A 27,990-nucleotide genomic window follows, 5' to 3' on the forward strand; every position below is an offset into this window, starting at 1 on the left:
AGTAGAGGGCGACATTCCCCGTAGGATGACACTCGCATCGTCCCGGCTATCACACTCGTGGCAGTGTTTTGGAGCCTCCTGAGCCGCCGGGACTTCCGATCTCACTTGTGTAAGTCGCGACCGCGTCCTCGGTTCGTCTGATCGCCGCCGACTTGTCTCACCCTAGTTCCTCCGCGGGCCCCGCCGTGGCCAGCGGGCGGCGATAGCGCAGACAGACCCGCGGGACGGCGACACTGCCAGGCCGGGAGGAGCTGCAGGGGGCGGACGTGGCGAGTGCGCACCCAGCCCGGGCCAACGGTCACACCCCTGCACACAGCACCGAGGAGCCGCTGAGTGCTGGAGGCCGCTGCCCGGCGGGCGCCCCTGCAGGGGTCACAGGTGCAGCGGCGCCCGCGTGCGTGGGCAAGGCCGTGGAGAGCCGCGGCTCACGCCTGCTCGCGGGCGGGGGGCTCCAGGCGCGGGCCCCCGAAGGAAACCTCGGGTTCGGCTGCTGTTGCTCTTTGGGCAGTACACCTGCCCCCAACTCCCGCACTCGCGCGACAAGGCTCCGCCCCGCAGCCAGGCACCCGGGAAGGCGTGGATCCCGTGAGACCCCGACGTTGGGACCCTCTCCCCAGCCAAGCCCTCGGAAAACCGGCTGCGGGGTCGCGGAAGACCCCAGGCCCCTCCGCCGGCTCCTGGGTCGAGAAGGGGTCTCGTGCTGCCAGAGCCCAGAGGGGCGTCCCTTCTCCCTACAAACGCGGGAAGGGCTCGGCGCACGGCCGCTGGTCCTCTCTGTCTGTGCACCGACAGCTCCTCTCCTGGTCTCCTCGCTCGCTCTTCCCCCTCCTCCACCGCCATCCCGCCCGCGCCGCGCGACCCTCGGCCTCCAGCCCCGCCTGCGCCGCGGCGGGGCTCCACCGGCGGCGGCGCGAAATCTGCATAGTGACCGCCCCTCTCGCCACCCATTGGGCCAGGCCCCTGGCCGGCGCGGCCGATGATTGGTGGGCCGCCCGGGATTATTTGCATGCGGGCCGCCTCGGGGTCCCCAGCTGTGCGGGCGGCCGGCGCGGCGCAGAAGTTTGCCGAGCGCCTTCTCGCCGGCTGGCCCCGGACTGGCGCTGCGCGCTGGCCCCCGCGCCGCCGCCGCCCTGCGCTCTCCCGATTGCTCCTCGGCCGCGGACTCACGCCCTACTTGAGGGAAGCCCAGGGGCGGCAGGGGCCGTACCGCGCGGGAGCTGCCGGGGGCCGGGCCGGTGACAGCTTCGCTCCGGATCCCTGAGCGCGCCAGGACTCCGGCTCGCCGCGAGTCTCGCCACCGTCTTCCCCGCTGCCGCCCGGCGGGCGATGCGGCCGCCGAGCCCCGCGGCGTCCCGGAGAGCCTAGAGCTGCTTTCTGAGCACTTGGGAAAGGGGGCATGGCGCTGTGAGCGCCCCTCGCTCGGCGAGGCCACCCCACACACACCGGCAGGCTCCCCATGGCCGGGACGTACAGCTCCACTCTGAAGACGCTGGAGGACTTGACCTTGGACTCCGGGTATGGGGCCGGGGACTCGTGCCGCTCGCTCAGCCTCTCGTCCTCCAAGTCCAACTCGCAGGCGCTCAACTCCTCGGCGCAGCAGCACCGCGGGGCGGCCTGGTGGTGCTACTCCGGCTCCATGAACAGCCGCCACAACAGCTGGGACACGGTGAACACGGTGCTGCCCGAGGACCCCGAGGTGGCCGAGCTCTTCTCGCGCTGCCCGCGGCTGCCCGAGCTGGAGGAGTTCCCCTGGACCGAGGGGGACGTGGCCCGGGTGCTTCGGAAAGGCGCCGGCGGCCGACGGCTGCCCGCCTTCTCGGCCGAGGCGGTGAGGCGCCTGGCGGGGCTGCTCCGCCGGGCGCTCATCCGCGTGGCCCGCGAGGCGCAGCGGCTGAGCGTGCTGCACGCCAAGTGCACCCGCTTCGAGGTGCAGAGCGCCGTGCGCCTGGTGCACAGCTGGGCGCTGGCTGAGAGCTGCGCGCTGGCGGCCGTCAAGGCGCTGTCCCTGTACAGCATGAGCGCGGGCGACGGGCTGCGCCGGGGCAAGTCCGCGCGCTGCGGCCTCACCTTCTCCGTGGGCCGCTTCTTCCGCTGGATGGTGGACACTCGCATCTCCGTGCGCATCCACGAGTACGCAGCCATCTCGCTCACCGCGTGCATGGAGAACCTGGTGGAGGAGATCCGGGCCAGGGTGGTGGCCAGCCAGAGCCCCGACGGCGGCGGAGGCGCGGGAGGCGGCGAGGTGTCCGCCGAGGCCCTGGAGATGCTGATCAACAACGACGCCGAGCTCTGGGGCGTCCTGCAGCCCTATGAGCACCTCATCTGCGGCAAGAACGCCAATGGTAAGCGCGCGCCGGCCTCGAGCCCCCGACAGGTGGGACAGGGAGCCTCGCGCCTGCGCCGGCATTTTGGGCGAAAGCGTCGGGTCCACGGGTGGAAGTCATTGGCCGGCTCTTGCCTGAAGTTGTGTCACGCCGCTGACTTTTGAGGGGTGAAGTTGTGGTCGATTGTGGCATCGTGACTGTCGGGCAGAGGGGGGAGACGTGCGCTGGTAGGGTAAAAGTGAGCCTCTTGACCAAGCCATTCCTGAACTCCCCATGAAGTGGAACCTCCGGCCCTGCCACTGTTTGCCTTATTTAATTTGCTGTCTAGTTGATCATCCCGCCCCCAGCAACGGGGCAGGGAGACTGTGGTTCTGTCCCTGGGTTTGGGCAGCTCAGTATTAACAGCCAAAGGGCCAGTGCTCTGAAACTTTGGTCTTGGGAGAGCGGGGTGGGCAGAGGGGCGCCGCTGTCTGGTTAGAGACATTTGCTGTGCCTTGGGCATCGCCAGATGAAAAGATGCCCGCAGTTGGCCCTCTCATGGGAGATGGAGGCAGTGGGGGGGGGTCTTACCCCTCTGAGCCCAAGAATCATGGGCCTGGGGGGCTCCTGAATCCCCTTCCCAGCACGGGAAGCACGTATTGGTGCTCAGAGCCTAGTTTTCTAAGCTGTCATCACCCAAGTGAGCAGTTGATTAAAACCCTCTGTCGCCTTATTATGGATTTTGCTGAAAGGCTGGACGACCCACTCAGTAAAGCGCATTAAGGGGACGGTTGGGGGGGGGTGGTAACTGCATAGCATCCAGGGAGGGAAAGGAAGCGTTGGGGGCTGCACTTCTTTGAAAGAGGCCGTGGCTTTCAGGGCAAAGGCTGTGACCAGAGCCTTTGCCCAGCCTAAACGGGGCTGTGCCGGGGATTCTACAGCAAACGGCCCTCCAGACTCCGGCTTCGGGAGTCAGCACCATAAATGGTCTGGCGTGGCGTGGTGCTTAGACGTCCTAAGACTCCGGTCGGAGGACGATTGTGTGTGGTGGCAAGCAAGCAGGGTGTACAAGAGGCCAGGTGGGCACTTGCAAGGGGTGAAGGGAACCAGTTCAAAAGCGGTTTCACACTTCTCTAATAGATACACTTGGAAACAGCACGTAAGGTGTCAGTCGCTGTTCTTGGCACTGTGTCCAATAACTGGGTCACTCTAGCAAGCCTGGGAGGTGGGCGCCTGCAGCACCTCCCCATTGTCCAGGTGGGGAAGCCAAGAATCCCAGCCGGTCAGGCCAGTCGTTTGCCTGGGATTAAGTGACAACACTGGAATTTGAACCCAGAGTTCAGGCTCCCAAGAGGCAAGAAAACAGCTTTGTTTTTGAGTCCAGCTTCCAAGGCATCCAGCTGACAGGTCGGGCCCTTTTTGAAGGCACTTGGCATTGGCCTGAAATGGAAGTGCCTTGAACTTTGGCTCTCCCTCCTCCCGGTCAGTCCACATCTCCGCTGATGATGTCACCGTGCTGTACCCTTCAGGTCTGGGCCATCAGTGCTGGGAACACCAGCTCCTGAAGAGGAAGTGGGGGAGGGGGAGGGATTTCCAGACTGTTGTCACAGCCCCGTGGTGGTGGTGGGGGGGTGGGGGGGTGCTTTTGCCTAAGGGAAGACCCAGACAGGACTTAAAGAAGTAGAGGCTGTGGGGAACAGAGTGGAGGCCAAAGCCTCTAAACTAGACTGGAGAAGAGGTGGAAGACAAAGTGAGGAACACTAGACCGAAACACACTTTTCATGGGACGCCCATGCCCAAAGCACAGCGGGGCTTTGTACACACACACGCCCATCCCTTGTTCATCAGGCTGCCCGTGGGTGCTAGGAAGAACAGCTGCCCCTTGAGGTCCCCTCTGTTGCCAAGTAGTCAGAAGTTGCTTGGGAGCAGGTGTCTCCACTTAAAGAGTTTACAACCAAAGGGCTGTTTCTACTCCGCAGGGTTTTTCACTGTAGGCTGAATTGGACCTCTTCCCTCCTGCAACCCCAAACAGTCCTGCTTAAGCAAGACAGCAGGAGTCTGCAGGTGACAGACAGAGCTCCCTGGAGGCTCAGAGCCCAGGTGTCTCCCTCCGCACATTTCTCTGTCCTGCAGGCAAGTGGTCCGTTTCCTTCCCCTTCGTAATGTAGAGGCTCATTTTTTATACATGAAAACCAGGGGGTGGCCTCCCTCAACAATGACCAGGCTGATTGATTAAAGTCTCTCTGAACAAAGTGAAATGCATGTTGAGTGGAGGAGCGATGAATTACTTATGCCTGCAAGCTGGCTTCAGAGGGAAGCGTAAGCTGCTTGGGAAGGAAACGGAGAGCCCCGGCCCCAGACCTTTGCCAGGTTAACTTCCCTCCAAGGCCAGCAAGGTTATAGCTGAGTGGCTGCACATGGGAGGCACAGTGCTGGTTAGTAGTCTCGTCCTGCTGGTCTTCTCCCTAAATTATATATTTATTGTTGTGAGGCCTGTTAATTATACAGCATGGGCATATGCATTTGACTCAGCTATCTGGGGCTCTTAAACTTTTAATGTCTTCCAACCAGGAATTTAAGAGCCCTCGTCCATCTATTGCTGTCCATTACTCAGAATGCTGGACAAATAAGGTTTTGCTCAGCTCGGGATGGATGATAAACGTTCCATAGTGTTTACAAAACATGATCCCGGCTCCACAGCAGGGAGTTGTGTGTTGTTGCTCTCTTGCTATTGATGTCTCCCATGGCAGGGCGGTGTCATTACATGATGAGATCTTCATGACTTCCTTCTGGGAGGCAGAGAAATGCTCTGAGAGGGTAGTGTTTACGAAGAGGGCGCCAGCAGAGAATAGGAAGTGCTCCCTCCCCACCCACCTGGCTCTCCCCTGCCCCTCCTGCCCTCCCTGTGTGTGAATTGGGTGCTACTTGGCCGTTTTCCTGACTAAGCTTTCTAAAGTGTCCGTGGCATTGCAGAAAATCCTCTTCAATTCCTGGAGTCCACAGCAACCGATGGGATATCCAGGCCTACGGGAGGGTCGCTCCCGTCCCAGTGGCAAAGAGCGCTGGCTTTGGAAGGGCCAGCAGGGTTAGAAGCCTGCCCCCGCTGTTCAGATGAGTGGCCTGGGGCAGACCTCTTGACCCTTCTGAGCCTCCATTTGGTCATCTGTAAAATGGAAGATAATCATATAGTTCTTGCGATTTGCATGAGGAAACAGTGCGATCATAGATTTCAAGATCTCAGCACACAGTAAATGCTCCATGCTTAGTTCATTCCACAAATATTGAGCCGCAACACTATTCCAACGTCCAAAAGTGCTGTGGGTTACCTGGGAATGGAGGGATAAAGTCCTCCTTTTGTGCCATTTATCATCCAGAGGAGGAGAAAAAGTAAACCAAGTACACAGATAGAGACTTGCTCTCGGTCGTATTTTGAAGACAACAGGGTAATGGGCTGCTGTGACCGGGGTAATTGAAATAACAGCTAAGGAAGAGGTCCCTGATGTTTCATTAGTAGGAGCCACTAATGTCAGCGCTGTCACCATCTAAGGACCTTGGAGTCAAGAATGGTGACTCGGGGCCTGTCTCAATTCTTCAGCTGTTTCCCAGCAGAGGCAAACCTTGGCGTCTCCTCTGTGGCCAGCACAGCAGGGAGGGAAACTGTCCATGTGATGGTGAGAAGATTGTCGTGGTTTTCCGCTCATCCATCCGGAGGAGCCAGGGTTAGTTGAGCTGCTGCTTGCTGTTTAATCTGCTTCCACACCTGGGGAGTCCCAGCGGGGAGGGGCACCGGCTCTCTGACTTCTGTTGAAACTAAGGGAGCTGGTAAAACCGAAACAAAATCAAGCTTTGGAAACGGAAACTTATTATTAATTTTTTTCCACCTTGCATACCTGGGAAATGCAAGCCCAGCCCTAGGGAGTTAGAGGAACAAGGTGGAGCTGTTGGGCTTCCTCCAGAAGCCAGCTGATGTCCCCACCCCCTCAGTCCCTGCGGTTTCCACGGCACCCAGGGCCTGTGCTCTGCCTGTGGCTCTCCCTTCATCGCACCCGGAGCTCACAGCGATCTTGGTGTCTGCCGAGCCCCTGTCTGACGCACGCTGGGTGCCCCATCACTGCGGGACAGGCACCTGGGGACCCCACCACAGAGCGTGCTGTGTGCTGACATTTGCTTGTGACTTCCTTTGACATTGGGAGAGAGCTTTCCCCGTTTCTACAATAGCAGAGGATTTCAAGTTGTTCTTGATGGAGAGGAGCAGCAGTTTGGAAAAATACTTCTTTATTTATTTGAAAGGCAGAGTCACAGAAAGGGGAGAGATGAAGAGATCTTCCATCTGCTGGTTCACTCCCCAGGTGGCCGCAATAAACCAGGCTGGGCTGGGCCGGGCCAAACCAGGAGCCTGCAGCTCCATCCACATGCCTGGCAGGAGCCCAAACATTTGGGCTTTCCCGGGCACACGAGCAGGGAGTTGGGACAGAAGTGGAGCAGCCAAGACTCCAACTGGCACTCTTGGGGGACGCTGGCCTTGCAGCGGGAGGCTTAACTGATGCGCCACGATGCTGGCCCCAAGGCAGCAGGGGCAGTATTTTCAGTGTAACCACAGCATGGAGTCAACATTCAGTCTTTAATTTTTTCCTTTGTAAGTTTTGTTTATTTGCTTATTTGAAATGTAGAGAGATGGAAAGAGCTCTTCCATCCATTGATTCACTCCCCAGATACCATCAACAGCCAGGCCTAAGCCAGGCTGAAGCCAGGAGCCTAGAAACTCAATCTGGGTCTCCCATGTGGGTGGCAAGGGCCCAGGTACTTGAGCCGCCACTGCTGCCTCCCAAGGTGTGCGTTGGCAGGAAGCTGGAGCGGAAGCGGGGTGGGACTTGAGCCCCTCTATGGGATGTGGGTATTCTAAGTGGCAGCTTAACCCACCATGCACAACACCTGGCCCATCATTCAGTCTTTTCATACTCTGATTTCTAGTAGGGCTCGCAAGGTCATCTGGGATAAGTAACACGTGCAGTGGGGCCTTCTGGTTAGGTGGCGCCTTCCGTGTGGGATACCCAAGTGCGAGGTTTCTCAGCAGGTATCTAATAGACAGCAATAAGTCAGCAGGAGGGGGAGGGCTGAGTTGAAAGCTGCCTTAGGAGCAGCAGTACCAGTCCCTGCTTGGACAGCAGTCCTGGCCCACAGGACAGTCTTGGTCGGTGGCCATCACTCAGAAGGGGTTATATCTGTGTCCCCTCCGCTTGCATCCAGTCTGAGAATAGAACCAGGGAAATCCAGAGCTGGGATGTCCCTGGCGTGCGTGGCCAGAAACATGGGCAGACTGCACTGCTCATCCCCAGCTTGTCCCTACCCCCTTCCCCTCAGTATTTCCCCTCCACCAGGGGGACAGTGGGTACCTGTTTGTATGCCTCTGCAGCTGCAGTGATAGGCCCGACTTTCCTATAACAATCTTTCCTCATCTCTGATCTCCCTGGATCCCCGTAAAAATCCTGTTCATGCCCTATAGAGGGGTCTCCAGGAGCCCAGAGTGCATAGCCCAACGATGCCTGGGCCAGGACTTGGCCCTATCTTTGCTCAAGCTCCAGGCCTATACTTTTCCTGCATTTCACGGACTCGGAGGTAACAGGGAAAGGTCAGCATCTGACCGTCTTCAAAAGACAGCTCAGGCCAAGGCCCCGACGACAGAGAGCAGGACTCGTGAGATGTTGTTGGTGAATGGTGATTCGAGGCCATTAGGCCAGGGAATCCTCACCATCAGGGTGAAGGCACTGGTGCTCGGGTGTAGGTTTTCTTCCAGAGGGCGCCATGTTGCTCCGCTTCAGTGCTGCCCGCTGGTGCTGGCCGTGTGCCCTGGAAGTTGCGTTGACTTTAGGGAGCCATCGCCGCTGCTCCTGCAGAGGCAGGGAGCTGTGCTGCCCGACGAGGGCCTTCCAAGTGTCAGCTGCTTGGCGCTCAGTAAGCTGGGGCCCCCACGAGGGTCCACCGGCTCCAGCGGGTGAGCCAGCTCGGGGGAGGCAGGGACACTGTGGAGGGAAGGCACCCACAATGACCCCATGTTCAGATCCTGGAGTCGGCAGAAGAGCCTGTGCGAACAGGCTCTGATCTCAAGTTCCCCAGGGTGTCTGACTGCTGCCGAAACCTCAGTGGTAGGGCCACTGAGAGAGGATGAAGCAGTGTAGCGGGGCACTCATGTGCCCTGGCTTTGGAGTCCAAGTTGGGTCAGAAGTTGCTTTGACTCGTGCTGACCCCAAGCCCTGAAGCAAGTCACTCCACTGTGAGATCATGGGACACGTTTTTTCTTTTTCATTTCTTGAACTGTTTTTTATTTGTATTTATTTGGAAGGCAAAAAGAGCTCTTCCATTTGCTAATTCATGCCCTAAGTACCCGCAACAGCTAGGGCTGGGCCAGGCTGAAGCCAGGGGACAGGAACTCAGTCCAGGTCTCCCACATGGGTGTCAGGGACCGAGGTCCACTGGAGTGGACCCTGCCTCCCAGGGTGTGCCTTAACAGGAAGCTGGATGGGAAGCACAGGTGAGACTTGAACCCAGAGACTCTGATATGGGAAGCAGGTGTCCCAAGTGAGGACTTAACCCCTGCACTTAACCCCAGGGGGGCCAGTTCTTAAATGCCACCGGCTGGGCCTGGTGCACAGTCAGTGCTCCCAGGGTTTTAGAGAGGCTGCCAGTCTAGTGGCAGGAGCACAGCTCAGGGTGGGGCTGCCCCAGGGTGCTTCCTCACAGCCTTGAACCGTGTAACCCTGGGAAACTTGTGTAACTTCAGTGCCTTAGTTTCTCCCTCCTTAACAGTGTTTTTCCACCTTGGCCTTGATCCTGTGGACTAGATCTTCTTTAATTTTTCTTTTAAGATCTATTTATTTATTTGAAAGGCAGAGAGAAGGAGGCAGAGAATCCTCCATCTGCTGGTTCACTCCCCAAATGGCAAGGATCCTAGAAACTCAATCTGGGTCACCCACGTGGATGCAAGGGGCCCAAGGACTCAGACCATCTTGGCTGCTTTCTCAGGCGCATCAGCAGGGAGCTGGATTGGAAGTGGAGCAGCCAGGACTTGACCCAGTGCCCACATGGGATGCTGGCCACAGGCAGCAACTTTACTGGCTACGCCACAGTGCTGGTCCCAGTAGATTAGATCGTTTGTTCTGGCTGGGGCATCTTTCCCATGCATTGTAGGGTGCTTTGTACCCCTATCTGTCCACCACCTGTCCTGATGGGCAGAACTGTCTCCTGACATTTCCAGGTGTCCTCCTGGGGAGCAAATTCCTGAACTTCTGCTCTGAGAGATGGGACTGGAACAAGTAGCCAGCTCATGAGGTGGTTGTGAGGATATAAGAAGCAATCCACAAGGGACTTTGTTTTGTGTCAGTTTTCATTACTTTTTTAAAAGAAATTTATTTTTATTTGAAGGGAGGGGTTAGTGAGAACGTGAGAGAGAGAGATCTTCTGTGTGCTGGTTCACTCCCCAAATGGCTTCAACAGCCAGGGCTGCACCAGACTGAAGCTGAAGCCAGGAGCTTCATCCTATTTCCCACATGGGTGCGGGAGGGCCCAAGGACTCAGGCTGTCTTTCTCTGCTTTCCCAGGCTCATTAGCAGGGAGCTGGATTGGAAGTGGTGCAGTCAGGCAGGGAACCGACATCCATATGGGAATGCCAGCACTGCAGGTGGTGGCTTTACCCCACAGTGCCACAACACTGGCCCCTGAATTACTTTTTTACACACGTGTGTTAGATGCACTGCTCACGTTTGCCTTTGCCAGAGGGGGAGGTCTGTGGTGCAGGAAAGGATCATGACCCAACTCTCAGGGTGGCCAGCATTAGTCACAAGGCTCTCCTTGGTGAGCAGCTGTTCGCAGGTGGAGGCAGGAGGACTTACAGAATCTGGAAAAGCACTTTGCACTCTGCTCAGTTACGGCTCCATCATCCCCAAGACCAAGCAGTGTGGTGGTGGGCAGTGAGGTCAGCCCTCTCCGGTCCCCCCACCCCCCGCCAGGCCGACAGTGACAGTGCAGACTGTGAAAGCCCCAGGCCCTCCAGGGTGCAGTTCTGCCATGGATATCGGGCCCCGGCTGGTTGCAGCCACCACGTCCTGAGCCGTAGCAGGTGTTTTGTGTTTCGCAGGCCCATCACATAAACACACTTTGTGGTCATCTTGCTTGTTTTTCCGAAAAGGCCTCACTGCTCTGGCAGCTTTGGCTGTCTGTTTGGAGCTGCACGCCGGATTGGGAGGAGAGGATTAAGAAACATAGCCCAAGTTGGCCTGAGAAATGCCACGCCAGCCTCCTTAATCTACCGCTTACCAAGCGCCAGCTACGTACGAGGCGTCGGACACAGGGCGGAGCAGTGCAAGAAGTGGCCGGGCTGGTCGGGGAGTTTAGAATGCCACAGCGAAGGCAACGTATGTGTGAGGCCCGTGATGCCGTTTGCTGTGGCTGTGATTGCTGCCTGCAAACCGTGCAGGGGGCTGCGTGCACAGCCTGCCCGCGCGGTACATGGTGGATGGGGGTGCTTGTGGCGCGGGCTGTTTCACGCAGCCCTCGCGGCCCCTCTGTAAGGTGCATGCAATTTCTGTCCCAGGAGTGCAGACCTCAAAGTCTCTGGGGACTTGGACAGGCAGTGCTATGACTGGGACAGGGGATGAGGGGTGATGGGAGCACAGAGGGTTCCAGATGGAAGGGACAGCGTGAGCCCAGGGGCGGGGGGGACGTGCAGCGAGTGACTGGGGGAAGGGGGTGGGGAGGTTCCACTGCGTAACGAGAAGGAGCAGGGGAGATGGCACAGGAAAAGGAAAACTTTCCCACATCTTTTATCCAGATGTGCAGAAGCCTGCCAGAGCACAGAGCCAGGGTTTTCCAAAACTTATTTTTACTATTCAGAAATGGAGTGTGTCTGTTCCCAGCTCATCTCCACCACAGCCCCAGACCTCCCAGGACCCCGCCCGGCGATGGAGAGCCTCACCTCAAAAAGGCCCCCCTGTGTACTGTCCTCACCGCTAGGAAAGAGCCCTGAGGGCAGCAAACTCGGGCTGACAGAGCGGACCACGTGCAGAGCTCGCATAGGGTTTGGCTCCCTACTCCACATTTCCTCTGTGGCCCTGAACGCGATCCTTCAGCCCAGAGCAGTCCCCGTGCAGAACGAGGGCTGAACGGAGGCCCCTGGAATTGTTCCTACACAATCCTCATCCGGGCAGGTCGGGAGCAGCCTAGACAAGCGTGAGACCAGAGAGGCCCCGAATTATCTTTTTTGTTTTTTGTTTTGTTTTGTTTAAGTCTGACTTGGTATGTTCTTCTGCCAGTGTAAGGTTTACCAAATAGCAGCTCAATTCTTAGCTATTTGTTCCCTTTCTAATTCTTGGTTAAGGTGTTTCCAGAGCTTTCATTGGTCAGATTTCAGTCATGTTTGCTGTCAGCTTTAAGGTGGAATCACCTTAAAGCTCACTGCTGGCCGGCGCCACGGCTCAATAGGCTAATCCTCCACCTTGCGGCGCGGGCATATTGGGTTCTAGTCCTGGTCGGGGCGCCGGATTCTGTCCCGGTTGCCCCTCTTCCAGGCCAGCTCTCTGCTATGGCCAGGGAGTGCAGTGGAGGATGGCCCAAGTGCTTGGGCCCTGCTCCCCATGGGAGACCAGGATAAGTACCTGGCTCCTGCCATCGGACCAGCGTGGTGTGCCAGCCGCGGCAGCCATTGGAGGGTGAACCAATGGCAAAGGAAGACCTTTCTCTCTGTCTCTCTCTCTCACTGTCCACTCTGCCTGTCAAAAAATAAAAAAGAAAAGAAAAGCTCACTGCTATCTGGCCCGGACTCCCTAGGGTCCAGCTGAATTCCATGGACAATAATAAAATGAGATAGACCCTCAATGGCTCAGCCAATAACCTGTGTCAGGCCTTTCCTGAACCCTTTCCTTGTCACATGAAAAAGACAAACTGCGAACCTACTGCAAAAATACATACAGAGGCATTGATGGTTAATACTCTGTGGTCCACTGCTTGCTTGCTTGCTTGCCTTTTTTTTTTTTAAAGACTTTATTTATTTGAAAGAGTTACAGAGGGGGCGGGGGTGAGAGGCAGAGAAACACAGAGATCTTCCATCTGCTAATTCACTCCCCAAGTGGCCACAATAGCCAGGACTGAGCCAGGCCAAAGCCAGGAGCTTCTTCCAGGTCTCCCACATGGGTACAAGAGCCAAAGGACTTGGGTCATCTTCCACTGCTTTCCCAGGCACATTAACAGGGAGCTGGATCAGAAGTGGAACAGCTGGGACTCAAACCAGTGCCCATGTGGGATGGTGGCATTGTACCAGTGGCTTTATCCACTATGCCATGGTGCTAAACCCCCCCCCCCCCCCTGTTGGCTTTCTTCAAGTGAGTTAAAGGGTCAGTCCCAGGATGGAAAAATTCAGCAGGGAAACCCAACCAAGAACTGGAGCTGCAAGGTTGGGGTCAGGGAAAGATGAGTACAGAGCTGGCCTTGCAGTGCAGGAAAACCGCCCCACAATCGAGGCCAAGCTTTTGTTGAAACTTTAAAAAGTTTTGTTTTTTAAGTCTATACCTTTTAAAATATATGAACATCAGTCCTAGCCAGGAGGAGAGTTATCCGTCAGCACACGCCAAAGCTCACACACTAGGCGTGTGTGTGTGCCCGAGTGTCAAGAACAACCCAGTGTGAAAGGGATTTGGATCCGGACGAGTCTGGGGTGGAGCGTGGCCCCTCGGTGACCTGGAGTGAATCACTTCTGCTTCTCAGACCTCGGATGCTTTCCCTGTGGTGTGACGAGGGCACGCTGGATTCCCCCGGGCCTCGCTGTCTCTGAGACGGCTCCAGACCCCCAAGTGGACCCTGCGGAATCCCCTTCCTGGGGGGCTGAGCCCCATCATTAGTGTTCTGGGGGAACCAGCAGCCCCAAGGGAGCTGGACTACGCTCTGTGAAGCCCTGGCTTGGTGTCAGCTGCACACCATCTTTTTTATATTAGGATTAACTGTGATTACCATTCTTGCAGCCCGCCCTCGGCCCCTCCGCATGGAAGGATGAGTTGTGGATGCTTTTGGCCACGACCTGACGCTTCAGTGCTGGACAGCTGTGTCCAGGCCTTGGCAGGCCAGGGCTGTGGTGAGGTCCAGCTCGGAGGTGACTTCATCCAGCCGGTGTTTGGAGTGCGCCTACCCAGACTCGGGTATTTTTAGCAGGGGAGCAGCTAGAGAGAGAGAAGAAAAAAAAAAAAAAGTTAAAACTGCTACACCCTTCTTTATCCTGTGTGGGACAGAGACGAGCATTGTGAGAGATTTGAGAAGGCAGCACTGGCTAATCCAGCGAGATATTTTTACATGCTGTTTGTTGCAGTTGGCAGGGCCGGTTTTTCAAAGAGGAGGGAAAGTGGGAGTAACTGGGGATGACGGGCTGCCAGGAATTCTGAAGGCCAAGACGCAAGGCGTGGAGCTCTGGGACGCACAGGCCCTGATCCCCCCCACGGACTTTGCAGTGTTGTGAACCGGGCTCCTGTGGCCAGGGAGGGAGGCTCAGTAAACAGGTGGCGGCTGCTGTGTCCGTCCACGCCACCAGCCCATCCGCCCCTCACATCCCAAGCTTGTAGCAAATGAACACACTGTTCTAGAGAAGACAGAACACCCAGCAAAAGGAGAAAGGAGCTGCTTCTGTGAAAACCAGGGGCCTGCTGCTTTCTTCTCGAACTCCTCAGTGGGCTCGGGGACCTAGTTTGGAAGGCAGTTGCTCGCAGCTGTTCTGGACTTGATCCTGCAGGACAAGCTGAGCAGGCCAGAGCGATGCTGGCCCCAGTTCAGCAGGAGGTGAGAAGGCCTTGGGGGTGGCGCGGCCCCTGAGGAGGCATCAGGACGGCCCCCACCTGTCCAGCGGATGCTCAGAAAGTATGCTGGGTAGTGGCTGCTGCCATGTTGGTCTTCCCGGAGCTGATTGGCGGTTAGGGTAGGGGCGTCTCAGGATTGGGAATAGGGTAGAGGCTGAGAGTTCAGTTAGGGGGCACATCCCATTCAACAAGCGTTTATCAAGAGCTTGCTGTGTACAGGTGCTGTTCCAAGTGTTTGATGATGGAACAGATGAATGGAAGATACCTGGGAGCATGGAGGGTGAAGGCGGCGTGGGTGGCAAGGAAGAGGGAGGGCCAGCCTGGCTGGAGAGCGCAGGAGTTCCTGGTGGGTCCAAGAAGTGCCGAGGAGACCCGGTGGCTGGGGCGGGGCCACCGCAGGGAAGCGAGGTGGGAGATGTGATTTGAGAGGGAGTGGTGGGGTTGACAGGTAAGGCCTTGGAGGCCATGGGTACCTTGGCTTTTCCTTCTCGACAAGCTGGGAGGCACTGGGTGGACAGAAGCACAGAGTGGCATGATCTGATTTGCATTTTAACGAGGTCGGTCATGGAAGCCAAGGGGCCACTTCAGAGGTTTAGCAACAGTCCAGGTGAGAGAAGACGAGAGCCTGGGCCCAGGTGGCCAGAGAGGCGGCTGTGGGTGTGTTTTGAACTCAGAGCCAGTGGCGTTTGCCAACAGCTCGGAATTGGGATATGAGAGGGGAGGCAAAGTGGGACAACAGGTTCAGGGTCTGAGCCACTGCAGGAAGGGAGTAGCCACGAACTGGAGTAGGAGGAGCCATGTTTGGGAGAAGCAGGGCTGCACCAGAGATCCAGTGTGGTTTCAGCTGCTTGGGTCAGAGTTAACGTAGCGAATCGGAAGTTGACTGGCAGGCAAGGCCCCCTTGAACTTCCTTGTTCACAACGTGGCTTGGAGCTGTGCCCTTCCTGAGGGCGGGCCCAGCCCAGTAGGGCTGAGCAGAGGCTCAGACGAGAGAGCTTCATCTTCGTTCTCGACTCACGGTCTTCGGTTGATGGGCTGAGGAGCCCCCGACTTCTGCTTCCTGGCTTCCTTGCAGGCAGCCAGCCCCTTTAAGGAAACTTCTCAGCTCTGTTGTCACCTGTCACTATTGTGGGGTCTGTTTAAGAAGGCCCATGGACCACCATGCGTTGGCCCCAGTGTCCCTCAGTTCTGGGATGGCGAGACTGCATTGTTGGCAGCTTTGGACTCCTGGAGCTGGGTCAAGGTCAGCCACTGAGCCCGAAAGAGAATGCTCTTGATGATTGGGAGTGGCCGAGTGCCTGTTAGGCAGTTTGGCCTCTGCTCCTTGGCAGTGGCTGAGTGCACAGGGTATCTGAGTGATGGGATCTGAAAGAGCTGCCCCTGACTGCCAGCGAGTCACTTAGTGTGTCTCCACCTCAGTTTTCCTCTTTTGCTGAATGGGGACGTCCAGTTCCTTTCTCTGGGCTTTTTTTTTTTTTTTCTGGAGCTTCCAATCCAGATTTGTATTAGAATCACTTGGACAACTTAAAAATAAAAGTGTGTGTGTGTGTGTGTGTGTGTCAGACTTAAGGCCCCACCTTCATAGTTCTGAAATAAATGGTCTGGGGTGCATCCGGACCACGTGGGCAGAGTGTTTGGGAGAGTCTGGGACATTGTGAGCACTCAGACATTAGCAATCGTCAGTGGTGAGAGCACCGTGGTTCTGGAGCTTGTCCTGTCCCACCCCAGACAATGACTTTCCTTGGCTTCACAGCCACGCTGCTTTGGCTCGTTCCTCAGCTGCAGGCGTCCACAAAGAATCCCCAAGGGAAGCTGGAATGGTCAGGGCCAAGTTGGATCTAGGACGGCAGCAGCCACATCACAACTGGTAACTGAGGTGGGTTCTGTGCATAACGTCTTTTCCAAAGTTTTTATTTATTTGAAAGGCACAGAGGCAGAGATCTCCCATCAGCTGGTTCACTACCCAAATGCCAACAGCAGCTGGGACTGGCCCAGAACAAAGCCAGGAACTCGGAGCTCCATCCAGGTCTCCCATGTGGGTGGCAGGGACCCACGTGCTTGGGCCACCACTGCTGCCTCACTAGCAGGAAGCTGGAGTGGGACGTGAAGCCAGGACTCAAACCCAGCCAAGCACTCTGACGTGGCACGCGGGGATCCCAAGCGGTATTTAATTACTGCATCAGATGCCTGCCCATAATTGCATCTCTGATGGCAATGTGAGCTCATGGAAGTGAATAACTTGCCCAGACCACACAGGTAACAGGTGGCGGAGACGCGTCAACCCAGACAGCCGCCTTGCAGGTTCTCTGCTCCTTGCCTGTGCTGGAGAAACCACGAGACTGAATTCTTGCCGCTCATCCCCAGCGCACATGGAGCGCTTGCCACGGGCTTCACCTGGGTGGTGTCGTGCACCTGTTAGCGTCCTGCGTATGCTTCCCACTCTTGTTTTGCAGCTGAAAGAGCTGACACTGGCATAGCTTTAGTAAAGAGAGCCAGCAGGATTCAAACCCACCTCTCTTGGGATCCCGCGTCATCATTTGAGCTACTGTTGCTGCCTGGGTGGGGACAAAGCAAATACAGTGACTTCCTGAGCAGAGAAATGAATGGGTTGGTTCAAAAAGGGGAAGACACTGAAGCAAGACCAGAAAATCCCTCACTGCTCCTGCACAGCTGAGCCACTCTGGTGCCCCTAACATAGCCCTGGCCCTCAGGGGTGCAGCCTGGCAGGCCTGGGACCTGTGGTGTAGGCGTTCATTTCTCTTGTGAGTTTAGAGATACTTCCTGCCAGGCACATGGCTGCTTTTCTGCTGGCGTGAATGAGATCACCTCAGAGACATTGTGTGTGTTGGTGGCTTAAAATAGTTCCAGAGGAAGACTGGAAGCGGCTGGTTGCCCGGGCCCCTTTCCTCTTGATTTACGACACCTCCGAGAGTGTGTCTACCTTTCTGGCTTCTCCTGTCTGCCATATTTGAGGCCTCGTGTCATCATCAGCTGAAGGCATTTGTCACCAGGAAAAGTGGCAGTCTTTCCAGAGTAATTTCACTAGGGGCCCTTTACACAGTGGGTTTTTTTTTCCTCCTTTTAAAAGGAACAAAAAGGAAGAGAAGCCATTTGTTTGGGAATTGGCCCTTTCTCCCTTCCAGCTGTGAAGGTTCCAAGATCACAATGATGGCATTTGCTCGAGAGTGAGAAAAAATGGAATTTATTCATTCACACTAAGGGCTGCCCTGGGAAGCCCTGAGTTTTCTCGCAAGCTTCAGCCTGTGGTACCTGGGAGACTGGACCTGCTGCAAATGGCAGGAGCCACAGAGCCACTCTCTTCAGCGCGATGGCCGTTGGCTACCCCAGGGGTGTCAAAATTTAGTAAAATCCAGTGCAGGTAAAAAATCATTTCTTCCATTGCACAAGTTTCATTTCTAGTGCTCAGCAACGTGGCTGCCATGTTGGACAGCACAGAGCACATCTCCACCACTGTGCACGGGTCTACTGGGTCTACCAGACGAGATGGCCATTAGACTGGGGCATCAGTCGGTCATTGGGAGCCAGCCTTTTAGGTGTACAGAGGTCCAAGCACTGGAAGCCTTCCCTGGCTTCCCGGAAGCCCCATATTTGCAGAAACAGGAGGATTCATGGAAGAAGAGACAAGGGCCATTGATTCTTGTGGCTCTAACCTCTGGACCCTTGACACAAGAGGTTGGGTTTTATGATTTCCAAGCTGTGTGGCCTGGGGCAGGCCATTTAGCCTCTCTGAAATTGTTTTCTTCCCAGTGAATCAGAGATACCTTGAAAGATACCTTCTAGGAGTTTTGGAGGGATTACACATAAAGGCCAATGTGTGTCAAACAATCAAAGCAATGCTTGACACATAGTAAGAACTTAGGTGTGTTACATTTCAGTAAAGGGGAGCTCCATCTTTCTGGGGTAGATACTGTTGCCATTTTGCAGAGGAGCGAACAGGCTCCTTGGAGGATATGGTTATTATCACTGCTACTCCGGCCACTGCTGATGGCTTCAGGCTTCTCTCTGTGTTTCCTCCTGGGCTGTCCCTTCCCCCTGGGCTTCCTGATCGGCCCCTTGTCATCAGTCAGGGAACGTTTGCTTGTTTAGACTAGAACTCCTCCGAGCCCACTGTACATTGTGAATGATCTGGTCCTCTCGCTGTTAGAAGTGAGCTCTTTTCAGAAATACAGAGGAGGAGAGAGACAGTGAGATTGATCTTCCATCAGCTGGCTTACTCCCCAAATGGGCTCAATAGCCAGGACTAGGCCAGGCTGAATTCTGATTTGGGTCTCCCACATGGATGGCAGGGGCCCAAGGACTTGGGCCATCATCTGCTGTTTTCCCAGGCCATAAGCAGGGAGCTGGATCGGAAGCAGAGTAGCTGGGACTCCAACTGGTGCTTCAATGTGGGATGCTGGCATTGCAAGTGGAAGAAGGCTTAGCCCTCTGCACCCCAATGCCAGCCCCTCCATGAACCTCCTGAAGACTCCTTCATAGCAACCCCCACCTGGCTGATGTCAGCCTCCTTGTCACTGCTACCCAGGGATGGCATTGGACGTGTGTCATTTGCATTTCCTAATTGAGGATATGTTGTGTGTCAGAAGAGTGACCACAATGTTAACCCTTAACGTGAATTTAAAGTTAAATTTGTGTGTCCTGGACTCCACGTGGTCTTGGCCCCTCTCTCCCTCCATCCCTTCTTCCTTTCTTTCCTTTTTTTTCTGGAGGATGACAGAAGTATAAACCATGAATCTTCAGCTGTCACTCTCGTCCCACGTGCGACCAGCAGCCTGCTTCCCTGTGCTGTGTTGGGCAGCGTAACAAGCACCACCCAGTCCAACCATGTAATCAGAGGTGCGTCACTGCTGTGGGATAAATTTGTGGTCTGCAGTGCTCGTATATTTATGGGGCTGCCACTCACCCAAATACAGAATGTGTTAAATCTGCCCCTTGCAATGCACTCCAAACAAGTTGGACCCATGTGTAGGGACTGCAGGCATTTCCATCATGCTTGCTACATGATATTGGCTCGAATTGGGGAAACCCAAATGCCACGGAGAAATGCTGCCACTGTCCTTTCCTTCCCCGGATGGTTCTAGCGACAGAGGCAGAGCTCACCGAGAGGAGGGGGAAGGGTTTGAGGCCAAGAGAGAGCATCATTGAGTTGCTGTTTGTGTGACGTGGGCCCCACTGGGGGCCCTCCCGGGCTGACCACCCTGTTGTCCTTTGTGTGGCTTCTCTGGCACTGACAAATCACTCATGGTTAATGGGTAACCCTGACGCTTCTTGCCAAATAGTTGCTTTGTTTATTATCTGTGCAGTGTCTCCTCCAACATCAGCACCTCCCCAGACCTCCAAAGGAACCCTGTGTGTGTGTGTGTGTGTGTGTGTGTGTGTGTGTGTATGTGTGTGAAGCAAGAGCCCACACATCTCTTTCTCCTTCCTAAAATACAGGAAACCCTTAAGCCAGTCATTTCCAGGCCTGGCTGCTTGTTGAAACATCTTGAAATACTTACAGAATGCGTATTCCGGAACCCTCCCTGGGTATAGTAAAAACTCCTGTTAAGTGGAGCCAGGACAATTGTTTAGAATTTTTAAAAAGACTCATTTATTTACTCAAAAGGCATAGAAGGACAGAGAGGGAGAGTGCTTCCCTTTGCTGCTTCTCTCCCCAAATGCCCACAACAGCTGGGGCTAGGCGAGGAGCCAGGAACTCCATCCAGGTCTCCCACATGGGTGGCAAGAACCCAAGTACTTGGGCCATCGCCTGCTGCCTCTCAGGGTGCACTTTAGCAGGAAGCTGGATTGGAATTGGGGCTCCAGGGACTTGAACTGGCACTCTGATATGAGATGTGGCAGTAATCCACAGCCCCACAACACCTGCCCCTGGGTAATACTTCTAAGAATGTTCTTCAGGCAATGGGGGTGAGCAGGCAGGCAGAGTGGGGAATGCTATCTTCTGTCACTGGGAGTCAGGTGGCGTTCTGGGCTCTTCTGTGCAGTGAGCAAAGGTCCCCCTGAGGAGGGTAAGGCCTTGGGAAAGACCAGGGCAAGGCAGGCTGCTCTCGGAGGGCCCCTCTGAGTGGTGGGATGGAGACAGCGGTCAGGATGACTCAAGCAGGGGAGGTGGGGGAGGGCGTTGCCTTGGAGTAGCTCACTGTCTTGTTTATCCTCTTAGTGAAATCCAGGGAGGTGGTGGTCGGCACACAGGCTGGCCTTTGCCGAGTGCCTGCAACGAGGTGAGCGAGATTCCAGTGACTCATGAGGTTATCTCATGGACCCTCCTTACAGCCTGTGCGTGGTCGGCCCTGTTAGAGAGTCCATTCTGCAGGGGAGGAAGCTGAGAACCAGAGATGGTTAGAATGGCTTGTCCGAGGTTGCACACACACACACACACACCCACCCACCAGGTCGGTGCTGTCAGAGTTCAAACTCTGTGCCCAAAGTGTGCACCAAAATCGTAAGGCAGCACCCACTGGCCCTTGCAGCTTTGGGGGCAGAGCCTTGTCCTTCCCCCGGCCCCCGGCCAAGCCAGCAGCCAGCTGCTGTGCTCCCCTTCACTGAGGCTGTGGTCTCTTCCTCATTCCTTTCCTCCTCCCCTGCTCAGTCCCTGCGTGCAGCTCTGCTCACTCCAAGGAGACAGAGTCACGGCCTTCCTCAGTAGATAAGGCAGGTTCTGGGGGTGCCGCGGTCCCACCCAGGGTGCACACTAGGCTCATGCCACCTCCTGTCAGCACTTTCCTTAGTCTGGCCTGTGGTACCCTGGTGATGTCCTGGGTAACCCAGCTGGGGTTCGGGTGTGTGGCTGGACTGCCTGGATTGAAATCCTGGATCTGCTGCTGCTTCGACAACTTGCTTGCCATCTCTGTGCCTCAGTTTACTCATCTGTAAGATGGACATAATACAACCTCCCTCTTATTTGGTAGTTGCAAGGCTTAGATGAACGAGATCTTCTAAGATGCTCAAAACAGTACCTGGTACCTGAGACTCTAGTATGCTTGCCATTATGATGGTGCTGATGACGACAATGAGGGGGTACTTGGTGGTCTTCCCTTGGTATGGAGGGAGGGCCCACTCGTATGCTAGCATGTGCAGAGGGCAGAGGTTAGGGGCCTTGGAGACAAATCTGGGTTTAACCCCTCCTTACTCTGCTTCTTTAATGTGACACTGGGCAGCTCCCTCAGCCTGTTTTGCTGTTTAATCTATAAAATGGGAATAACAGTCATACCTATCTCAGGTATTGTGGGGTGAAATGCCAAAATGTGAGCAAAACTTCTTGCAAGGTACGTGGGCTCCGCTGGCAACAGATCAATAGAGGGAAAAATATGGATGGAGTATACCTTACCGATAAGTGAAAAACAGCTCAAAAGAGTGCATACAGAAAAACAGGAGACAATCTTTGTGAAGTTAACAACAAATATGAAAATATACAGACGGTGTGCATTACAGGTGCAGGAGATACTGTAGAAGAGAGAAAGTGGGGGGAAGGTCAATGTGGGTGATGGTGGGGGCGTGGTCGGGGGAGGGAGGGTCACAGAGTTCAGGTGCAGATGGTTGCCCAGGCTCCAGCCTTTGGGAGCTCAGTTCACATTATTATAACCAGCTCACAATGGCCATGAACCAGGGGTTGTGAAGAATCCAGTTCATGCACCTGAGGTTAAGAAATCAGTGGGCTGTCCCTAGGTGGCAGCTGTTTGACAGCAGCCGTGAACCAGCTGGACCAGGCTGCAGGCTGCTATGGATGCACTCTGAGGTGCTGTCATCCGCACAAAACACCCCGAGAACCAAGGGTGTCCTCCTCCAGCCACAGCGGCTTCCGCAGGGCAACCCAGAACAGTGGGCGAGTTTAAATTGCCTTGTCTCTCGGGTTTGCTGCAGGTCTGGGGCCTGAGCTGCCCTGTGTGTGTGTGTGTGTGTGTGTGTGTGTGTGTGTGTTTGGTGCAGGTCTGGGGCCTGAGCTGCCCTGTGTGTGTGTGTTTGGTGCAGGTCTGGGGCCTGAGCTGCCCTGTGTGCATGTGCGTGTGTGTGCGTGTGCATGCGTGTGTGTGTTTGGTACAGGTCTGGGGCCTGAGCTGCCCTGTGTGTGTGTGTGTGTGTGTGTGTGGTGCAGGTCTGGGGCCTGAGCTGCCCTGTGTGCATGTGCGTGTGTGTGTGTGTGTGTGTGTGTGGTGCAGGTCTGGGGCCTGAGCTGCCCTGTGTGTGTGTGTGTGTGTGTGTGTGTGGTGCAGGTCTGGGGCCTGAGCTGCCGTGTGTGTGTGTGTGTGTGTGTGTGTGTGTGTGTTTGGTGGTCTGGGGCCTGAGCTGCCCTGTGTGCATGTGCGTGTGTGTGCGTGTGCATGCGTGTGTGTGTTTGGTACAGGTCTGGGGCCTGAGCTGCCCTGTGTGTGTGTATGGAGGTAGCTGAACAAAAACGGGGTTGTTTTTGTCCTTGCTGTGCCAGATGTCAAGGCTTTCATTAGAGTCACTTTGGGAGCATTCGTGTTGGTCAGATTTGCTTTCCAAGGGAGGGAAACATTTGAGTTGGATCCCGCCGTGTTTGCCTTGGTATGATCTTAGACCTCTCCGCTTTCATGGCCACCACCCAGCACCCTGACCTTTGCGTGTGGCTTTTCTCTACCTGTGGTTCCCTCTCCTTCAGGGAGGGTGGAAGTATGGGGGGCCAGGGCGGGGTGGGGGGGTTGTGAGAGACCTCAGCCCCGTGCTCTCCATCCATGGCATCTGCATGTAAATGATCCTCACCTGCTGCCCTGCTCCTCTGAACTGGACCACGTAGAGGAGACAAGAGCATAGGCTTTGGAACTAGGGAGACCCAAGTTCAATTTTGGGATCTTCCCTGTGTGATTTGGGGCCCAGGCACTGTCGGTTTTACATTTATTCTAAATTGAGATGCAAAAAAGTACAAAATCTTAATCAGGTCCAGCTTGGTGACTTTTCACCCAGGCATGCCCCTGTGTGACCTACCCAGGTCAATGTCAAGATAGGAAATGCTCCTGGCCCCAGAAGGTGCCCTTGTGGCCTGTCCCCACCCCAAGTAACCATTCCCTGACTTTTGTCACCATTCACTAGCTTTGCCTGTTGTTGAAATCCTGGGAGTAGGAAAGTGAGTAAATCCTTCTCTGAGCCTCAGTTTCTTTAAAAGAAAAAGTAGGGGGCTGGCGCTGTGGCATGGTGGGTTAAGCCACTACCTACCATACCTGCATCCCAAACAGGCACCGGTTCAAGTCTTGGCTGCTGCACTTCTGATCTGGACTCCCTGCTAATGCTCCTGGGAAAGCAACAGAGGATGGCCCAAGTGTTTGGGCCCCTGCACCCAGGTGGGAGACCTGGAAGAAGCTCCTGGCTCCTGGCTTTGAATCAGTCCAACCCCAGTCACTGTGGCCATTTAGGGAGTGAGTGAGTGAGCAGATAGAAGCCCTCTCTCTTCTGTCTCTGTCTCTGTCTCTGTCTCTGTCTCTGTCTCTCTCTCTTTCTTTCTCTGTGCCTCTCACTCCTTCTCTCTGTCTGTAACTCTGCCTTTCAAATAAGCAAGCCAACCTTAAAAAGAAAGCAAGCAGAAGCATAGGACTTGTGCTGTGGCATTGCAGACGGGCAATGTGTGCATGAGACCCCGAGGTAAGGGGCTCGGCGAAGGACAGGAAAGCAGGCCACTCTCCACACAGTGATGGCAGCTGTCATCTTGCCGTTGCTGTTGGCTTCAAAGTCTCGGCCTGCTGCTCACCCAGAGAAGCAGGTCTTTCCCTCCGTGCTAACTGTGGCTCACGGATTTCCTCTGCCCTCTGCCCTGCCATGTCCTGTGGCTCCCTGAGCACACCTCAGGGATCCCACCGGTGGCTTGCAGGGTTTCTTGCCGAAACCAGTTCTTCTTACTTAAAAAGGCAGAGGAAATGGACAGGAAGGCAGAGCTCCGCTGCTTCTGCCTCTTTTTCAAAGAGGGTCTGTTTGGTCTATTAGCAAAATCAACAGCGGCTTTGCTGGATGGCGGGCGAGGCTGGACCAGTTCCCCCTGGGCCCGGGGGCTTCCCTGGGCACCAAACTGGCTCAAGTGCCAAGAGCCGGTCATTGTGTGGTTTTTGTGGCACCAGAGGATCCAATTCTTGCAGCTCCTCCTTCAAAAAACAAAAATCTGCCCCTGTGAGTGCCCAAGATCCTACAATTATAACTTAATTCCTTATGCCAAGGTAGACTGGCTTGCTACTTTATGATGTGTGACTCTGTTCGTGAATGAGTTTTATCATATCCTTTCCTGAGTGAGGCTCTTCACAACAGAAGGTGAACTGTGCAGTTGGTAGGAGGCTGGAAGAGGTTATCCGGGCAAATCCCCCGAGTCTGTGATGTGTTCTAAGGCCGAGTGTGCCTGCTGGCCAGGCCCAGGACACCTATGCTAAAAGTCCAGGCCTGGGTCAGAATGGTGCTGAAAACCTGCATCCTGTCCCCCTGGGCTCTGAGCTATGAGGACTAAAAGGGGCGTTTGCAGTATAGTTGGCTAAGTACTGTGCTTGGAAGACTGTGGCCCTTCCCTTAGATTAAGTACCGAAGACTGTTCTCCCAGTCCTGGAGGTGGTGTCATTTGGGCTGAGATCTGAGAATAGCAGCGAGATCTCAGATATATTTACAACGTGACACCCATCAGTGTAGCCTTGGGACTCTCACCAGGGAATTACCTTCCCAAGATAACTCCTTTTGTGTATGTGTGCTTCTTATTTATTTTCATTTTATTTGAAAGGTAGAAAGAAAAACAGAGGGAAAGAGATCTTCCATTCACTAGTTCACTCCCCAAATGGCTGTAACAGCCAGGGCAGGGCCAAGCTGGGGCCAGGAGACTGGAACTCCATCTGGGTCTCCCGTGCGGGTGGCAGGGACCCAAGTACTTGAGCCATCACCTGCTTCCCCCTAGGGTGCATATTGGCCGGAAGCTGGATGGGAGGCTGAGAAGCTAGACTGCAGTGCCCACCTCCCCCCAAGGGTCACTTTGACCACCCTGCAAATGAGGTTTTGCTCTCACTGAACTGTCCTACACCTTCACCACTGGCAAACCACCCATCTCCTTTTTATTTTATTTTTTTTATCTTGATAACCTTGAGATGCAGTCGTCATTTTGAAGAAGCTAACATTGATGAGCTGCGTAATTGTGGAGACCCAGGCCCCCTGTCCCGGTAGCAGATTTTCATCACCTTCTGAAGGGGGGCTGAGAGAGAAAGGCTGGGAGGAGCTGTGTGTACACCGCAGGGTGTGTGAGTGAGAGCAGCCTGCCCCGGAGGCGGACGGGGAATCTGTGTTCAGGAAGAGATACCCACTTGGCATCCTACACGGGGCCAGTTACTGCGTGTGGAGCCAGCTCGCCAAATTTCTGCAGTTACCATGGGACCCAGACTGAGACAGGAAATCATGGCAGGGTGGGAAGCGGTCCAAAGTACACAGGGCTGGTGTACGGGCCGCAGCTAGCGCGGCGAGTCGGAGAACAGGCCATCTATTTTCCTGAACGGATCCTGCAACCTCGGATGGGGTTGTTTTTCCAGGACTCCTTACATTTTATGGAGCTGATTTCCAAGTTTTAATTTTTTCCACATTAAGCAATACTTCAGGTGATTTAAAGTGACCCTTTTCTGTGTCTGCGGCAAGCACTTCTTAGGCCTGTTTGTATATGTGTGTTTTTTTAAGAGGTCTCCAAGCGAGAAAAGAACCAAAGTCCCTTCAGTGGGGGCACTCAGCTCTCCAGCATCTGGAAGGAAGAGCTTCCTGGTTTCCCCGCAGCCGTCTCTTTCCCGCAAGCCTCCCATTTGAAACCCGGCAGCTGATGGGATGGGCGCGTGGACACGGGAGGGGGCTCCCCCCACCATGAGCCCGCCTGGGAGTTTCTTGGAAGGCCTGCCACCCAGTCCAGGACTGAAGCTCCTCATTCATCCAGAAGCGCGTTTGCATCCTGCCTGTGAAGCTGATGTGAAAAGCAATTGAGAAATCGGGGAAAGGGTTCTTAGTTGTACTTTTGCAGATGGAGCTTTGGAAGGGCTCAGCAGGGGCCTGGCTGTGCAGAGCCTGGAAACAGCTCCAGGCCTCAGAGGAGTGGTTAACAGGTTGCTATTGATAGCATTTTCCATGAGCCACCTGGATTCAGTTCTTAGGGAGTGTGCTAAACTGTCGCTGAAATGACAGTGAGAGCATGGGGTTTGCACCCCTACGTGCCATTGACTTCTCTCTCTCTCCCTACCCTACCCTACCCTACCCTACCCTACCCTACCCCGGGGTTGCATGTAATTTGTTGGTTGAATTCTTTTTGGCGAGTTTATTGCCTTTACTCTACCCTGTGATGTGACTGCAGCCAGTGTAGGAGAGCAGCGGCAACAGTAGTCCCTGATGGAGGCGCGAGGCTTACGGGTTTCATGGAGTACTTCCATGTTCTCGTTTCATCTCACAGCTATTATTGCTGCAGTGGATCATGTCTTTACTGCATGCCAGGCACCCTGCTAAACATTTCACCTTTCCCGATCCCTAGAACAACCCTGCATACTAATACTCTAACGTATTCCCCTTCTGTAAATCAGGGGACCGTGGCTAAGAGAGTGAGCCTCATAGCCAAGATCCCTGCACTTAGCTGAGGGTGAACTCGGGATTTGAATCCAGATGGGTCTGTTTGGCTCAAAGCCCATGTTCCCAGATCGCACATGGTACGGCCTCCTATCCCTCCCATGGTTAGAGCAGATGACTTCAGTCTCCTGTAAGAGAAAGTCAGGTGTGGGTGGCTTATTTGAGGTCTCACGGCCAAGGAGGGTACCATCAGGAACCAGAAGTTGGGTCTCCCAAGGGACCAGTGCTTTGTCATTTCCCAAGTGCTGCTTGCCTGAGCAGTTTGCCCCATATGAGGTCCTGGGATTTCCAAGCCAGCAATCCTGTGGTCAGAAACAGCCAGTCCTGCACTCGGGACAGGTGGCTAGGAAGGAGTACTGGGGCCCCAGTATGCCATTCTCATATTCCAAGTAATGTGACTGAAGCTAAGAACCCATCAGGTTGCTTAAGATCTCTGCCACCGGACTCGTGGTGGGTGGCAGACACAGTTAAAACCAATTTATTTACGGGCTTATGTAACAGTCCCAAAAGTAGGTGTGGCTCCTGGCGTGCGAGCCTCAGGAGTTCAGTGGCATCTTTAGGACCCCGTTTCTCTTGCTCCTCCTGCCCTCTGGATCCTGCTCCTGAATTGGCTCCAATCCACAACCTGCTCCTCTGATTGTAAACTGACTACTGCAGCCCCAGCTTTGAAGCTAATAGGAAAGGGGGCAAGTTAGCTTCCCTGATAGCTGGAATGAAAATCCTAGATTTGTTTCTCACATTGGCCTGGCTTAGGTCACACGCCCATCCCTGAGCCAGTCACTAATAGTCCGAGGCCTCGTGCTCCACCCCATGCTGAGAGGCAGGGCTATTGTGGCATCCTGCGGAATAGAGGAGGGAAGGGCCAATGCTGGGGAGACCCAGTACTGGGAGATTGGGAGAGAGGAGTCGAGTGAACAACCCCGTCTCAGGGAGAAACACACCTGCCCTGTAAGGCTGGGTGCCAAGAATTCCAGTGGACCATTAACTGGAGTATCTTTTTTATGCTGCTGCTAAGCACTTATTACTCGTTGTAGTCACTGCCTTCAGTGTCTGTCTGTACTTCTTTCCAGTGCCTCTCGGATGTTCAGATTACAGGTCTGAGGGAGAGAACCATTGAGGCCACGAAGAGCCAGCAGACTGGGTTTATTTCTGTCCCACTGGTATCTTAAGTCATGCCAGATGAGTCAAAATGCCACTTCTCTTTTCTTCCAATCTGTATCCATTTCCGTGCTGCCTTGACATGATTGAAATTTCAGGGAGACCCTTTGGTCAAGCTG

The 27,990-nt window shown here is 54.9% G+C and overlaps 1 protein-coding gene across 1 annotated transcript in view; it reads left to right on the plus strand.

Annotated features, from left to right (window-relative positions):
* The first annotated feature begins 1,050 nt into the window (after window positions 1-1,050).
* ABTB2 (ankyrin repeat and BTB domain containing 2) overlaps window positions 1,051-27,990 on the plus strand; it is a 170,347-nt gene continuing 143,407 nt past the window's right edge. The window contains exon 1 of the mRNA XM_008269616.4: window positions 1,051-2,342. Within this exon, the coding sequence (XP_008267838.1) occupies window positions 1,457-2,342 (886 nt within the window). The 5' untranslated portion in view covers window positions 1,051-1,456. The remainder of the gene's footprint in view (window positions 2,343-27,990) is intronic.

This window comes from Oryctolagus cuniculus, chromosome 1 (assembly GCF_964237555.1).
Source record: "Oryctolagus cuniculus chromosome 1, mOryCun1.1, whole genome shotgun sequence".
NCBI lineage: Eukaryota > Metazoa > Chordata > Mammalia > Lagomorpha > Leporidae > Oryctolagus > Oryctolagus cuniculus.